General features: G+C 44.0%; 1 protein-coding gene across 1 annotated transcript in view; it reads right to left on the minus strand.

Moving 5' to 3' along the window:
- Nucleotides 1-15,289: 15,289 nt before the first annotated feature.
- Nucleotides 15,290-16,709, minus strand: part of PKD1L1 (polycystin 1 like 1, transient receptor potential channel interacting) — a gene marked incomplete at both ends in the record, with an annotated part of 115,514 nt that continues 114,094 nt past the window's right edge. Inside the window, 2 exons of the mRNA XM_080701159.1 lie at nucleotides 15,290-15,358; nucleotides 15,554-15,636. Coding sequence (XP_080557285.1) covers nucleotides 15,290-15,358; nucleotides 15,554-15,636 — 152 coding nt within the window. The remainder of the gene's footprint in view (nucleotides 15,359-15,553; nucleotides 15,637-16,709) is intronic.

Below are 16,709 nucleotides of genomic sequence, written 5' to 3' on the forward strand. Positions count from 1 at the left end.
CCCGGATGGCTGCAGGAAGTGGGAGGGTCAGCGTCATGTGCAGTTTGGACTGGAGTGAAGAAACAAAATGGAAAGCTTGCAGATCTTTCATGAAAATCTCAAAAAGCCATGCTAAAAATGTGCATTGAATAGTCATGAGTCAATAATTTATATTGGTGCAGGACTTCACAAAGAATGATTTCAAAGCAGACTATGTATATTCGGATTCATTCCAGTTCTGTTTCTCAGTGTTCACTCTCTGCTTCCTAAACCTTCCGTTTCATAAACACATGGATGCTCATATAGGCTCTTACATAAACCTAAAACTACAATTTACACACACAAGCATGTTAATGCCAAGGGATGAAGAATCAGTAAAGAGAATTACAAAGCACAAAACAAAATTAAATATCTAGATACACTGAGAATTTTTTAACTCACCATCTTTTCTCCAAATGTTAAAGTCAACAAAGAGATCCAATTCCTTTCTTCGGGAATAAAATCATTTTAAAGGCTTTTTTTAAAAAAAGAAATTGTTTATGATTAAAAGATCCAGATGTGTTCATGTTTAAAAAAATTTTTAAGACTAAAAATGACTGCCCAAATGAGGGACTCATAAGTTTCTGTTTAATGTGATTATAGTTTAGAAGAGAATGAGACTATTTATAATCTAGGGATATTTTAGCTCTGAAATATACAAAGTTTTATAGAAGAAATTTTTGAGTTCTGGGTAGATGCAAAATTTTATAGAAGAAATTTTTGCATGTTCAGACAGTGGCAGTAGGCAATTTTACGCTGATTTTAAATTGGAACCACTGATTGAAAAAAAAACTTTTTATTATAGTTTTAAGCAAGGCCCATGGGTTTAGAGTTTAAATGTGTGTGTGTGTGTGTGTGTGTGTGTGTGTGTGTACGCGTGCGCACGTGTGTGTGTGTGTGTGTGTGTGTGTGTGTGTGTGTGTAGTGCTGGGGATTAAACCCAGGGATGTTCTACCTCTGAGCTACACTCCCAGTCCTCTTTTATTTTTTATTTGGAAACATAATCTCATTAAGTTGCTGAGAGCCTCACTAAATTGCTGAGGCTGGCTTCAAATCTGTGATTTTCTGGTCTCAACCTCCTAGTATTGAAATTACAGGCATGTGCTACTACTGACATTTTAAACTTTACTGTCGTCATTGAATTTTAATAAACATATAGACAAGTATACTGGTCATGTGTATACACGCTGCATATAAATGTACCTGTATAAACATTGTCTCTCAGGTTAAAACAAACATTGGAAGTACCTCCTCTCCTTCTCAAGGTAACTAATTTCTTGACTTCTAACACCATGAATGTGTTTTGCTTGTCTTTGAAATATTTATCTATTTATTTATTTTATTTAGTGGTACTGAGGGTTAGACCCAGGAGCCTTCTACTATTGAGCTCTACCCCTGGTCCTATTTTAATTTTTGTTTCAAAACAGGATCTTGCTAAATGGCACTCTCTTAATTTAAAAAACCAAAGTTTTTTTTTTCTATCTTTCATTTATTTATTTATTTTTGGTACTGGGATTGAACCCAGAGGCATCCTGCCGTTGAGCTAAACCTCAACCCTATTTTAATCTGTTTATTTTTATTTATTTTTGGTACTGGGGATTGGACCCAGGGGCATCTACATCCGAGCTACACCCCAGACCTTTTTTTAAAAATTGAAATAGCTCTTTCTGCAGGTTGGCTCTCTCACATCTTCTCTTTCCTTGTCCCCGCCTCTAGTCACTTTTTATTTTTATTTTTTATTATTATTATTTTTTGGTGGGTCTGGGGATGAAACCCAAGGGCATTTGACCTCTGAGCTACACCTCCTGCCCTTTTTAAAATTCTTTTATTTTGAAACAGGGTCTCACTGAGTTGCAGAGGGCCTCACTAGGTAGCTGAGGCTGTCCACGAATCGCGATCCTCCAGTCTCAGTCTCCCGAATGCTGGGATTACAAACTGGGATTAAAAGCTGACTATATGACATGAACCATACCAGAGACAGACTATGTCATGGAGCCCAGGTAGGAAGCTGGCCCTTCCCTCCCCAAGGCTCAGCGTGCAGCACGTGGTTGCACACGGCACACACGTGCGTTTGCCTGTGTGCCTGGGTCCCTCTCTGCCCTCTGTGCAGCAGGAGATCAGGGACGGCTCTTGCTGTAAAGTGCACTTATGGGCACTGCTACCATCCATGGGGTTTTTGTTCTGAATCAACAGGATGGAATAGAGTAGACGCGAGAGTGCCTGGGTTGTAGGAAGAGCCAGTGAGAGTCACTATTGTAATGATCACTATTTGGGGGAGGTGTTGTTTCTCTACAGAATGAAATTGAATTTTAATTTCATCATAATTAAAACTTAACTTGGTGGAGATGTATTTCTCTGCAAAACAGAATACCAGATAAAGCCACTTCAAGCTTCCAGTTGGCTATACAGGACATCGGTGGTTATCTGTGGGTGTACCGTAGACTAAGTTTTATGGTGGGAAGTAGTCATTTCCTAATTCAGAGTATGCTCAGCGTCCAGTCCACGGCACCAGAGCTCTAAATGTTTTCTGAGTGATGGGTGATGCAGCTTTGAATCATGGGCAAAGCACATGGCCATGGTTTTGAATGTGTCCCTGGGGAGAGCTTTCTCTAGATGTGGTCCTATGATGAGCGGAGGTGAGGATGACACAGATGAGGGAGGCCGCCTGGGCCAGAGACAAAGCTTTGTCACTTGTCACCTCTGCTCTGCGCCGCTGAATGGTGATCGGGGTCTGTGTACACAGGAAATTAGGGGCAAAAGAAACATCCGGATTCATGTCTTCCTCCCGGCCTGGCTCTCGGCCACTTCTTCCTACAGGCCCAGGACACAGACAAGCAGCCACAGATGCTCTGCCGGCCTCACCAGACAGGGAGCACCCTGAGGGCTCAGCAGTCAAAACACGAAGGTGGGTGTGGGTCGTGGACAGGGACAAGGTTGTTGCTCAAGGCAAGCAGGTTATTTCTAGTACATCCTAGTTCTGCTGTTCTTAGTATAGGCCAGATCACTTTCTCAATATAGTGTGGCGTTGAATTAATCATTCCATTTCTGATATTAAATACCTGATTATATTCAGTGCACCTTAAACACAATGCTGAATGCTTTAGGGCAGCTATCCCCTTAACCTCATTAACAGCCCACTTTACAGACAAGAAACCAAGGCCCAGAGAAGCTGCTTCACACACCAGGGCTCCAAACTTAGCTGGAATAGCAGGGTTGTGCTCTGACCCTCTGTTATTTGCTACATTAGCTGGAATGACAGTCAATGCAATTAATAAAGAACAGCCAGCCAGATACGGTGGTGCAGGCCTGTAATCCCAGAGACTCGGCTGGCTGAGGCAGGGGATAGCAAGTTCAAGGCCAGCCTAGGCAATGCAGTGAGATCATGTCTCAAAACAAAAAATACTCTTGGGATGTAGGTCAGTGGTAAAGCATCCCTGGGGTCAATTCTTAGTACCAGAGGAAGAAAAGAGAAAGCAAGGAAATTTTTTTTTTTTTTTGGTGGTACCGGAGATGGAACTCAGGAGCATTCTACCTCCAAGCTACATTCCTAGCCATATTTTTTATCCTTTTACTTTGAAACAGGGTCTCACTAAGTTGCAGAGGGCCTCACTAAGTTGTTGAGGCTGGCTTCAAACCTGAGATCCTTCTGTCCCAGCTTTCCAAGTACTGGGATTACAAGTGTGCACCACCACGCCCGGCTACCAAGTAGATTTTTAAACAAGGTTTAAAACTTTATTTTTAAACTTTGTTTTTTTTTTAAAAATTTTATTGGTGCACTGTGTTCATACATCATAATGGGATACAAAAAAAACTTTTGTAGACTTATATGCACACATTGCCAGTCAACCCCCACCCGATCCCCACCCCTTTCCCTCCCCATCCCTCCTTCCCATGCTTGGCTTAGTGGTTGACATCTAGTATTATAGCAATTTATCCAAAGTTAAAAATGATAATCTCACATAACAGTTTCATTTGTCTGATACCAAGCTTTTGATAACTTAAAGATAACATTTCAATATTTCTTTTTGCTTTCTTTCTTACCAGAGAATATTTTTTCTTTTTTTTTTTTAGGTGAAACTATCATATATTTATATATTTATTTTTCAGACAAAAATCTATCCTAATATGGAATATGGACTCTAGATACCCAAAACGATCTCAAAAAAGAATAAAGTTAAACTTTGCTTTCCTGTTGTTCTGTTGTTACTCTGGACCTGGACACAGGACATCCAGCAACTGTGGTGGCTCATGGACCGCTCAAGACTCTGGGCAGGTCGATTTAGGAAAGAGGAAAGGTTTCTTCACACTGTAGTGACAAGCATAAGGAATTCATTAGCCACAGATCAACCCTGTAAGTAGGCTCGAGAAAGACTGACACTCTCATCACGATAGACTGGTGACAGGGTCATTAGGAAGAGTGAGCCCATCTTTAAGCCTTCTTTATTTTTTCCATTTTTATTAAAAAATTTGGAAATATCAACAAGTGAGACAGAATAAAAATTAAACATGTCGCTGGGTGTGGTGACGCATGCTTGTAATCCCCGCGCTTGGGAGGCTGAGACAGGAGGATGGCACAGGTTTGAAGCCAGCCTCAGCTACTTAGTGAGGCTCTCAGCAACTTAGTGAGGCCCTGTTTCCAAATAAAATATAAAACAGGTCTGAGACTATAGCCTGGAGGTAGAAAGCCTCTGGATTCCACCCTCAGTACCACCAAAAATAAAATATGTCCAAGTGTTGGATATGACTACTGTTATTTTATTAAGTCTCCTCTAGTCTCTGTCTAGGCAAATGATTATTTATATAATTGAAGCTGTTCTGTTCAACAACTTCATAAATTGCTTTATAGTTCAATATTTTATCAAAATACCTCATCAAGGTATATAAAACTCTTTGCAACCATTTGTAAAATAGTTTAAAATATTCCAAGAGTATATGGATTATTTCCAAATATACTATGGCCGATAATTGAGCATATAAACTCTTTTTGTATATTCAGAGTTGTTTCTTTTGGTTGTTTTGTGTGCATTAAGTATCCTCTTTGGTATGATTTACTGATGTGGATTACTGGTTAAAGGATCTAAACATCATGTTAAAAGCGTGACTATCTTTCATGGTTCTTAATATATGTAGGGATCCAGTTTGACATTACGACAGCCTTCCTGGTCATAAAAGCCATTTTGCCCTCCAGGTGACTCTGCAATATATCCCCAAACCTATAGGACAAACCAAACCTCTAAGAAAGATCAGCTAAGCATGTGCCTGGAGTATCTTCAGTGATGCTTGGAAAGTTAGTAATTTTTGAGAAAGGCCAGATACCTGCCTGTAGGCTATTTGCCACCTTTGTCTAACTCGGTGGAGAAGCCTTCCCTCCTGCCTCAGGGCATGGGGACCCTCCTGTCTTGCTGCTGCCCAAGACACACTTCAGCCTGTAGATCCCAGGAAATCCTACATTGTGCAATCCTGCATCTGTCTGCCTCTTTCCTTTGGTTTTTTGGACACCTCCCTCCTTTGGCAGCTGGTTCTTGTCCAACAGGCCTGGGATTTTCTTAAATACACACTTGCCAAATTGCTTTTAAAAATAATCAACCACAGTGAGACATCACATCCCCCCACACCCATGAGAGTGGCTATTTTCCAAAAGGCTAAAGATAAGAAGGTTTCCCAGGATGTGGAGAAGGAGGAACCCTGCTATTCTTTGTTGAAGGGAATATAAATTAATGCAACCATATGGAAAATAGGATCGTGCTCCCTCAAAAAACTAAAAAATAGAACTGTGGTATGACTCAACAATCCTATTGCTGGTTATACATCCAGAGGAAATGAAATCAGACATCTGTAACCCAAACACACTGCAGTGGTGCTCACAATGGCCAAGATACAGAATGGACTTAAGTTTCCATCAACTGATGGCTGATAATACAGGGCGCACATATAACGGAGCACTATTCAGCTGTAGGGAGAACTCAGTCCTGCCATTTGGGACAACACAGATGGGGCTGGAGATCATTACATGCAGTGAGGCAAACCAGGTAGAGAAAGACCACAGGAGCTCACTCAGAGCTGAGCTCACAGAAGTTGAGATTGGGGTGGGGGGTTACCAGAGGCTGAGGAGCGTAGGGGAGTGTGGGAAGGCTGATCAGTAGAAGCTACGTGATGGTCAGAGAGCAGCAGAAAGCTGCAGTGAGCAGGGCATGGCAGCCCACGCTTTTCATCTCAGTACTTGGGAGGCTGAGACAGGAGGATTGTAGGCTTGAGGTCAGCCTCAACAACTCAACAAAACCTTCAGCAGCTTAGCAAGACCCTGCTTCTAAGTAAAAAGTTTAAAAAAAGGAGGACTTGAGGTGTATGTAGCTCAAGGTAGAATGTTCCTAGGGTTCGATCCTCAATATCCCCTCAAGAAAAAGAAAGAAAAGAAATTCTGGTATGGTATAGCACAACAGAATGGCTACAGATAAAATTATGTAGCTGTATATTTTAAAAAGCTACAACAAGGGATTTTGAAGGTTCTCACCATAAAGAATAATAAATATTTGAGGAGATAAAAACATTTTACCTGATTTAAAGTCATATAATTTATACATGAATCAAAATATCACATGTTACCCTATTAAAGTATATGATTCTTATGTTTGCGTATATTAAAAACTAATTTAAATTACAAATAATGGTTGTACAAATTTAAACATCTAGCAGTACATCAGTTTCCCTGCTTTAACCAGTTTTACACATCGTATTATTTAAAACCTCTTGTTAATTTCATAGGCAGTGAAGCAACTCATTGTCTAGATTTTTATTTCTTTAATCACTAGTTGGGTTGAACATTTTCTCATATGTAAGCCTCCCTCTGTAGTTATTTTCTTCTGCTGTGAATTATCTGTGTCTATTGCTTAGGTAGGGATCTTGTTGATTTTCTTAATTCCTCAGAGTTCTTTATGTAACAAAAATACCTGGGTTCTACAACTTTTCCTCAGCCTATTGCTGACCGTACTGCTGTCTTCAGCACAGGTGCCCTTAAAATTATGGCTAGAGATTTTGCTCAAATCTCCAGCTGATCCAAGGAAAAAAATGTCTGGTACTTATTTCTTCTCATCTCTCCTCCCTGAAGCTCTTTCTGCATCAGCTTCATCCTTTAGGAGCTGGGTCATGTTTATTTTACTTTTCACTACAATTTATTAAAATAGGGGAGCCCTCTGTTTTTACTAACAGCCCACTTCCTCCCTCCTCCCCCAAGGAAAACACAGATAATTGGCATTTCTTTCTCCGGAAAGAAGCTCTCTTGGGAGCAGGCTGTGCCCCAAAGACCCTCCGCAGCCTCGTTAATCAAACCCAAATGGCATGTGGCAGAGCCCAGACCCTGCGTTTTCAGACAGTGGGGCTCAGATTGCAGCAGCACAGGGCAGCCTGGACAGGAGGACCACAGACGCCGGGCAAAGGGACAGGCTGATGGTGGAAGGGGAAGAGAAGCATCCTGGGTAAGGGCTGCTGAAGGCCACACATTAGTCACAACACATGCAGGAAAATGCCTTCACAAAGTTCTCACAATCACTGCGTAAATCAGGACTCATCTGGTCCATTTGTAGGTAGGGAAGCCAAGGGTGGTAAGGTGGATGCTTTGCCAAGTCCTCAAGCCGGGTAGACACCTGGCCCCAGCTCGGTCTTCTCAGATGGGTAAAAAGGAGAAAGCTACACTCAGATGTTCATATACCGGATGAGACGCTACACTCTGTCCTATGCTTTTAACTTCAAAGTTCGCTCTAGCTCAGTCAAGCCCTGCAGTGTCCTAGATGGGATTTCTTTTTTCTTGTTGACACGTTTCACCCAGTTTTGTTCGAATGAAGCAAAATAACTAGGAAATGCTGGATACTGGTCTTTTGAAGATTCATTCATTCATTCTTAAAGTTAATTCATCCATAAAATGGTTTCATTCAACATAAAATGGGTTTTAAGCCTGTTGTCTCGGTACTTTTGTGACTGAGACACAGAGATCACAGGGTTGAGGCCAGCCTCAGCAACTTAGTGAGACCCTTAGCAACTTAGCAAAACCTTGTTCTAAAATAAATAAGTAAGAAAAAAAAAATATATATATATAAAGGCTAGAGATGTAGCTCGGAGGTAGAATAACCCTGGGTCCAATCAAATGAAACAAAACAAAATACCCATGACAAAATAAAACAAAACAAAAAAAACAAGGAAGATAAATCCATAGAGTATTTTAGAAAAGAGGTAAAAAAGATGTCAAGGACCCAGGGGCAAGGTATTCTTTCCTGGATCGACTGATCACTTCAATCTCTTTGTACTTCTGTTCAAGGAAGATTCAGGTCCTGGGGAGGGGCTATCCTCTGGGGTATGTTCCTCTCCCGAGACAGAGCGCAGTGTCTAATTGTGGTCTGCCTGCTCCTACCCAATGGTGGACAAGTCATACCGGATCTGTGACGGTTTCTTCAGGCCATGTTTCAGTAAGCACGGAAAGCACGAGGAATGTCCATTTCCAACTTGGACCAGGCTTCTCCAGGGAGTGGGCATCCTTTTAGCGTCTCCTGGGTCATAGATAATTACAGAGTCATAGATAATTACAGAGGATAGTATTTGAAGCTCTTGAGATAAAGTAATAGCAAGCGTGACATAAAAGTATCCTATCTGGTAGGCCTTCTGTTGGATTTCAATTTCCTCCGGGAAGCCAAGCCTCTGGAGCGCACTTTCCTGGCATCAACTTATGTGACAGCGCTGAGCAGTGCACAAGGCAGTTGGTGGTTTATAACACGTCACACGGCGTCAGTGCACCAACCTAGCCTTGGAGGCGCAGGTTTATCAGAGTGGAAGAGAGCCCGAGAGGCAGGAGGAGACCTTCGGTGGTGGAGTCTTTCTTGTGGGGGCTGCACATCTTACAATATTCCAAAGAGCTGGGTCAAGCCAAAGAAGAGTAAGTCACTGAGAAAGCCAGAAGAGTGCGGGCGAGCGGTCCTCTGAGAAAAGAGGGTTGGCCTTCCTGCACCCCTCAAGGAGCTCTAGGGACCTCTGGCTCACGGGAAGAGCGATGTTGTCTGAAAGAAGCTTCTCCCGGGTGGGAATGGAAACCTGGCATGGCCCCTCCACATAAGGAGGAATGAGAAGGAGCCCTCCTAGTCTCAGAAGCCCGACTCCATGGAGAAGAGCCACTTCAAATCCACGCTGGTGGCAAGAGTCGGCATGAGCCAGTCCATGCGACTGTGGAGCTTGACTTCATTTTTTCCCCCCAGGAGGACATTGATTTAATGCTCAGGTGTTTCTCAAGTTTCATTTTAAAGCTTCTAAAGCAGTGAAATTCTAGCGCATTGAACACCTACATAAAGCTTCGCCTGGATCCACTACATTTGCTTTCTGTCTCCTGATCTCTCTCTTGCTCCCTCTCATACACACACACACACACACACACACACACACACACTTGGAACCTTTTAAGAGCAGTGAGCAGCCGGGCGTGGTGGCGCACGCTTGTCATTAACATTTGAGAGGCTGAGACAGGGGGATCTCGGTTCTCGGACAGCCTCAGCTACCTAGGGAGGCTCTTTGCAACTTGGTGAGACCCTGTTTCAAAATAAAGAATAAAAAAATAGGGCTGGGGGTGGAGCTTGGAGGTAGAATGCCCATAGGTTCTGATCCCAGTAACACACACACACACACACACACACACACACACACACACACACACACACACTATATCACAATGTCCCTCTGGTAAATGTGTCACCAGAGATATTCTGCCGTGTGGCTACACAGCCATCATCAGGCCTAAGATGCATAATGCTGATCTTTCCCTACAAAACATTCTTTTATTTTTTTGAAGTTCCGGGGATAAAATCTAGGGGCATCTACCTCTGAGCTACACCCCCAGCCCTATTCTTTTATTCTTTATTTTGAAACAGGGTCTTACTGAGTTGCAAAGGGCCTCACTAACTAGTTGAGGCTGTCCACCACCAACCATGAAGCTTTTGTCTTAGCCTCCTGAATGTTGGGATTACTAGTGGGCACTACCACCCCCGGCTATTTTTTTTTTTTTAAAGAAAAAACAAAATCTAAGATACAAAGGTCTCACACTGTATTTGAACGTCATGTCTCTTTACTCTCATTTCATCTAGAACATTCTTCTCATATATTTTCTTTCTTTTTTTTTTCATAATGTTGTCTTTAAACTGTCAGAACTTAAACCAGTTAGGTTAACTCACTGCTAGAAAATTCAGCTGTGAGCCAGGAGTTTTGCCTATCACAGCACGATTTCAATGATATATTTTGAAATTTATTGTCTGATTGCCTCGTTCAGTACACAGAAGATCTATCAGGGTAAGAGTTCTGTCCAAGCAGAGAATAGTAGCTCAAATCTGTAATCCCAGTACTTGGGAGGATGAGACAGGAGGGCAGTAGATTTGAGGCCAGCCTCAGAAATTTAACAAGGCCCTTAGCAACTCAGTGAGACAGTTTCAAAATACAAAATAAAGTAGGGCTGGGAGTGTAGTTCCAATCCCCAGTATTCCCCCCACCTCTACGCCCGTCCCCACAGACTCGGCCCCTCTGGTGCTTACTAGAGGATAGAAAAGACCTGCTTGCTGGGTGAATGATTCCAAGTGATTCCAACGAACGATCTGTTATTATCTGATGTTTGGCCAGGAGTGGGGCCAGGGTAAATAGCAGACTTTCCCAGTTGCTGAGAATTGGCAAAATGAGGGTTTGAATCATGACCTCTGATTTCAAGTCCAAATCTTTATCTTGAAGTACTCCCCACCAGCTCTACCATCTTCTCAGAACTTCAACATTTTAGTTTCTCCATAAGGAGATTAAGGGATTAAATGATCTCATCTTGTAAATCCACCCCAGCTCTTGAAGTGCTGACAGTCTAAACATTCAGGAGCATTAGCAGGCTTAGGTCATAAAGCACAAGGAATAGTCAGTCCATGGAAAGATGCGTTTAGACCTTGGCCTCCCATCCTGGCTCCAACAACTGCTATCCAAGACCTCACATAGGGAGTCAAGGTACCGATATCTACCTCGTGGGGAAGGAGGAGGAGACCAGGATGATAAACAGCCAGCTTGATGCCTGGTATACTCCATAAACAAGACAGAGACGGAGAAACCATTACATACTGATGCAGAGAGCTGGGCTTGGTGGCGCATGCTTGTAATCCCAGCATTCAGGAGGTTGAGACAGAGGATTGCGGTTCTTGGACAGCATCAGCTGCTTAGTGAGGCCCTTTGCAACTCAGTGAGACTCTATTTCGAAATAAAGAATAAAAAAATAGAGCTGGGGGTGTACCGCAAAGACAGAAAAAAAAAATACTGGCACAGAGAGCACCGTTGATGAGGGTTGGACAAAAGTCACATCAGCAAATTATCAGAAACACTCGACTTTTTCTGCTTCACGACAGTTCATAATTTCTTACAGATTTCCAAAATATGAAGATAAATGCACTGCCTCCTTGTATGTCCCAAGAACTCCAACCAAGTAGGAAGATGTTGGCCTTTGCTCTTTCTGGACAATTGCTAATTTAGGGGTGCAGTGTCTGTAGAATTCAGAAAGCACCTTTGGGAGTCAATGGGCTGGAATCCAGATGTGGCCTGAGCTGATGAAGTCGTTCACCCATGCCCGCCTGACAGGGCGGCATCTTCAGCCCCTGACCCGGGCTGTGGCTTAGAAGATTTAACAGAAAGGGTTCGGGCAGAGTTTGGGACGGCCAGGTGGAAAGTCACAACAGATTAATGGACCTGCCTCCATTCTTGTGGCCAGATTGGATCAGTACACGTGTCTCCCAAGTTTCAAGAAAAAAGGAATAGATTTTATAAAAAAAAGATGTTTGGTTCCTAAGGATGTATACCTAGATTCAAGTCCTCCTGCCTTCATAGACTTTAAACTGTTTGAGGTTTCAGGGAAAGTATGTTTCAGTCCACAGATGACAAATGGGGCTCTCACCCTTGTGTCTAACACTGTGTGAAACATTGTCGGGGTGAAACCTTCCTGGCTCTTTCTGAGAATAGAGGTGAATTGTCAGTTTTGAATGCCCAATATTAAAGCTGGTTGGAGAGCTGATGGACAGCTATCCGATCTGGATGCAATTGCTGAAAGATCACAAAAAATCGAGGTGGTTGAAGCAAGATGGCGGCGAATGGAAAAATGGAAGGCCAGCAGGAAGTAGTTGTATGCATCGATTGGACCATCAATGGAGACAGTGGGCCGAAGGGTACCAGGATGAACCCAGGTTTCTGGCTTGAGCTACTTCCTGGGTCGTTGGCTGTGCCAGTGATTCTAAGAGGAAGCTTAAGAACAGGGACATTCTGGGGAAAATGACAGTATTTTGAAACCTGCGACCCCAGATATTTCATGTTTACCAAGCCATGGAATAACCCAGGGGCATTCTAGCTCTGAGCTACGTCCCTAACTCTATTTTATTTTGAAACAGGTCCTCGAAAAGTTGCTGAGGGTCTTGCTATATTACTGAGGTTGGCCTCAAACCTGTGATCCCCTAGTCTCAGCCTCTCAAGTACTGGGATGACAGGCGTGTGCCACTGCACCTGGCTTCCCCTTGACTTCCAAGAGAATAGAGGCCTAGAAGGATGTGGCTGAGTTGGAGCTGTTATTTGCTTTAGAGAGTGGGTAAGATGACATGTACGGTCTTGGACCTCTAGTGTCCTCTCTGATGGGCACACTTATGGGGTTGGGCACAACCTTGCTCTTTACCAAGGAGAACTGCCACACTGGCGCCATCATTACTTACTTAAGGGGCATCCGCCAAGACCACAGCACATCCCACCTCTGCCTCATTGATCACTGGTCAGTTACACTGATTAAAATGAAGCAGTAATTTAATTTTTTCCAAGGAGCTTCATTAGAATAAGGGCAAATTAAATTTGCCAAGGAAAGAAGGAAACAGTCAAATAAAAAATATGGCAAGTAATTGAATTGCATATCCACAATTGCTCTAGTGTGATTCGATTCTGACACATGGAGCAAGGAATGAGAGGGACCTGCCTCTTCCTCTGCACAGGAGCCCACTGACCCATGCGGATGGCTGAGATGCTCGGGAGCCTCTGCTTCCATGGTGACCTGTGGCCTGGTCCTGGCAGAGGGGCTTAGGACCCAGGGACATTACTGAGAATCTGCAGTGCACCACAATGGGTTACATTAGCATCTTGTTTAGTCCACAAAAGTCCAAGTGAGGAAGATAAATTTTATCCATTTCACCTATGAAATAGAAATGGATTTATGAAACTGGAAAAATAACTTCGTGGTGCTGGGGACTGAACCCAGGGTATTCTGCTTCTGGGAAACACCCCCAGCCCTATTTTATTTTTTATTTGGAAATAGGGTCTGACCAAGTTGCGGAGAGCCTTGTTATATTTCTAAGGCCGGCTTCCAACCCTTGATCCTTTTGTTTCAGCCTCCTGAGTACAAGGATTACAGATATGTTCCACCACGGCTGGCTAACTGCTATACTTCTTTTTATTTTTTTCCCTTTGGAACTGAGGATTAAACCCAGGGGCATTCTACCTCCAAGCTATACCCCCAGCACTGTTTTATATTCTTTATTTTGAAACAGGGTCTCACTAAGTTGTGGAAGGCCTCACTACATAGCTGAGGCTGGCTGTGAACCTGCTATCTTCCTGTCTCAGCCTCCCAAGTACTGGGATTACAAAAGCATGCAGCCCCACACCTGGCTTCCTTGCACCTCTGATTCTAAATGCATGTTATTTCTACCAGCTCACGGTTCCTTCCAGGAGGATGTTCACATTGGAGTGGAAATAGACCTGGTGAGCTTCTGGGCCTGGTACATTCTGAGCTTCTAATCCTGGGTGTCCTTCTAGGCATCTTAGTCAATTCCAGCTAAAATATAAGAGGAGAAACACTCTTAGATTTTGTAGAACATCTCAGCCAGCCAATTCATAAATGACCAAGTTATTTCAGAATGAACGGGCAATTTTTAAGAATTCATCTAAACCGGGCATGGTATACACTTACTTGTAATCCCAGTGTTCGAGAGGCTGAGACAGGATGATTGCGGTTTGAGGACAGCCTCAGCTACTTAGAGAGGCCCTTTGCAACTCAGTGAGACCCTGTTTCAAAATAAAGAATAAAAAATAGGTCTGGGGTATAGCTCAGAGTTAGGATGCCCCTGGGTTCCAACCCCAGTACAGCAAAAAAGAAAAAAAAAAGAGAAAAAAAATCCATTCAAAAGTAAGTAACAATAACAACAACAACATCAACATTGAAAAACCCAATGGCACCCAAAGCTGGGGAGGCTGTAATGAAATGCTGGCCTGACACAGAATTCCCAAGAGGTTTAATTACTGCCATCATAGTTCCAAAAATTGACTTAGCAAGAGTTCTGGGTTGGATTGTGCCCCCCTCAAATGTGTAAGTTGAAGTCCTGACCCCTAGTATGAGTGTGAGCTTATTTAGAAAAAGGGTTTTTATAAATATAGCCAAGTTAAAGCCAGGGCGTACGGAAGTAGGGTGGGCCTAATCCAACATGACTGGCATAGACTGGGATAGTTTTCAAAAGGGGAAATTTAGGAAGACACAGGTACAGAGAGGATGATGTGAGGAGTTACAGGGACAAGGTCGCCATCTACAAGCCAAGAGCGCCTTGGGACAGGCTTTCTTCACTACCCTCAGAAGGAGCCAGCCCTGCAGACAGCCTGACCGAGACAAGAGACGGCTGTTGCTGAAGTCACCCAGTGTGTGGTGCTTTGTTAGGGCAACTCTAGGAAAGCAAACAAAAATATATACTGAGAAGCTTCAAACTGGCATGACCATCGGCGACAGAAACCGCCTCGCCTTGACTGTTGCTTAGGAAGGCTGCACTTTGCCACAGAGTTATACACCAACGTGCATTTAGCTGGCTTTCCCCCGACACGGGTTGCAAGAGGACGAATCCAAGGTCTCCCAGATCCTGGCTTGTTCCTGGGCATTCTCTGGGAGCTTGTGCATTGGATACCAGAAGCCGCTTGTCCTTTCTCTTCTCCTTCTGTGGACCCTGCTGTGAGGTCAGCTGCAGGACTTGGTGAGGCCTCGGGCCTCCATGTGCAGGACATTACTGCCCGGAGCATGGCCACGCTCCCCGCCTGCTGCTCCGGCCTCTCTCTCAGGCCCAGACCTGAGCCTCTGGTCAGCTGGGGTTAGGGCTCAGCTGGCAGGTGGTCAAGCAGGCCAGGCCACAGTCATGCAGGGCGGCGCCTTTCACAGCCCCGCAGTGGCTGGACCTTAGCGGGTGCCCAGCTCCCTGAACACCTAGGCCTTCAGCCAGCACTAGTCAGACGTGTCCAATCTCAGGGCTTGCCACTGGCTGGGTGCTGTGATGGAAATACCTGAGAACCACTGTGTAGAGGAGGAAAGGTTTATTTTAGTTCAGTCCGTGGCTGGCTGGCTCCATGGCTCTGGGCCATGATGGTGGACTGTGTTTAGGTGGGAAGTTACTCAGCTCTTGGAAGGCAAGAAACAAAGAGAGAGAAGAGAAGAGAAAGGGGCTAGGGACAAAGTGTACCCTTTCAGAGGACATCCTCAGTGACTTACTCCGCCAGTCCGGCCTCCCAACAATCCATTTAAATGATCGATCTGTCGGTGGCTGCCCGGGGAACAAGCCTTCAACAGGGGATCTGGGGGCAGGAGTGACGAGCCAAATCCCAGGCACAGAGATGTCAGCCTCCTTCCTACCCACTCCTAGTACTCATGTGCAAATGAACCATCTCCTTCCCACTTCACTGCCCACCCCTCTGTCTGCCCCCTGCCCTGGTAGTCAGTCGTCTTAGTGCACAGCCCCAGGGACCACCTCCTTTCTTTTCTGCTCCTCCTTAGCCAGAACAAACAGTAGGAACTCCCCCAGCCAGCCTGTGGACCCTTTGCTTTGGAAACATACTCAGGGTGAAAGGAATTCTGAGTTTAAACAGCATCTCATTGTGCGGCCCTTCCAGGGTACCGCCTGGAGCCCTCGGGAGCACCCCTGTTGACCTCTGACCCTTGGCCCTTTCACCCAAACAAGGTGAGCATTTCTGAGGCCTTCCTGGCTCAGGGAGGACCAGAGAATGCATCTGAGCCTGTTTACATTCCTTTTCCCTGAAGGTGATAAATGGTTTCCAGCATTCAAGCCAGGACCCTCCTGGGCTCTTGGATTTGCTCCTCTGATTTTAAAAGGCAGGGAATGTATTGAGTATCTTCTCCTGTTTACCAGCAGAAGGGCAAAGATCAGATTACCAGCTCAGGGTGATTCATCTTTTCTCCCAAATCAAAGCCATGTGTACAGAGTCTGTGTACATATTAGTTCATTTCATGCTTTCAGCTGGGTCAGAGGAGGGCCCTGGAACGAAGCCCAAGGAGGTAGAGAGAAGGAGTCATTAGGCTGAGCTCGGAGCAACGGGTCTCTATTCACATGAGGACTTGAGAGAATTTTTTTTTTTTAAAGAAAAGTATCTCGTAATTTCCTGTCAGGCTAATTAATGATGCTTTTCCCAGGCTCCTAGTTTAGGGCATGTTTTAATTTGAGAGACATTTCTACCTCCAAAAATACATTATCCCTACCTTTGGGAATAGTGTTCCAACCGCGGGGACCAAAATTCATATACAAAGGAAAATATGAGTTCAATCCATAGGTCTGAGTCCAGTGGATGGTGCAAAGAAGAGATCTCTATAACACTGGCATTTTTAAATTAAAAAACATTGCAAACATTTAGAA

The sequence above is a fragment of the Muscardinus avellanarius genome (assembly GCF_963383645.1).
Source record: "Muscardinus avellanarius genome assembly, chromosome: 9".
Classification (NCBI taxonomy): Eukaryota; Metazoa; Chordata; class Mammalia; order Rodentia; family Gliridae; genus Muscardinus; species Muscardinus avellanarius.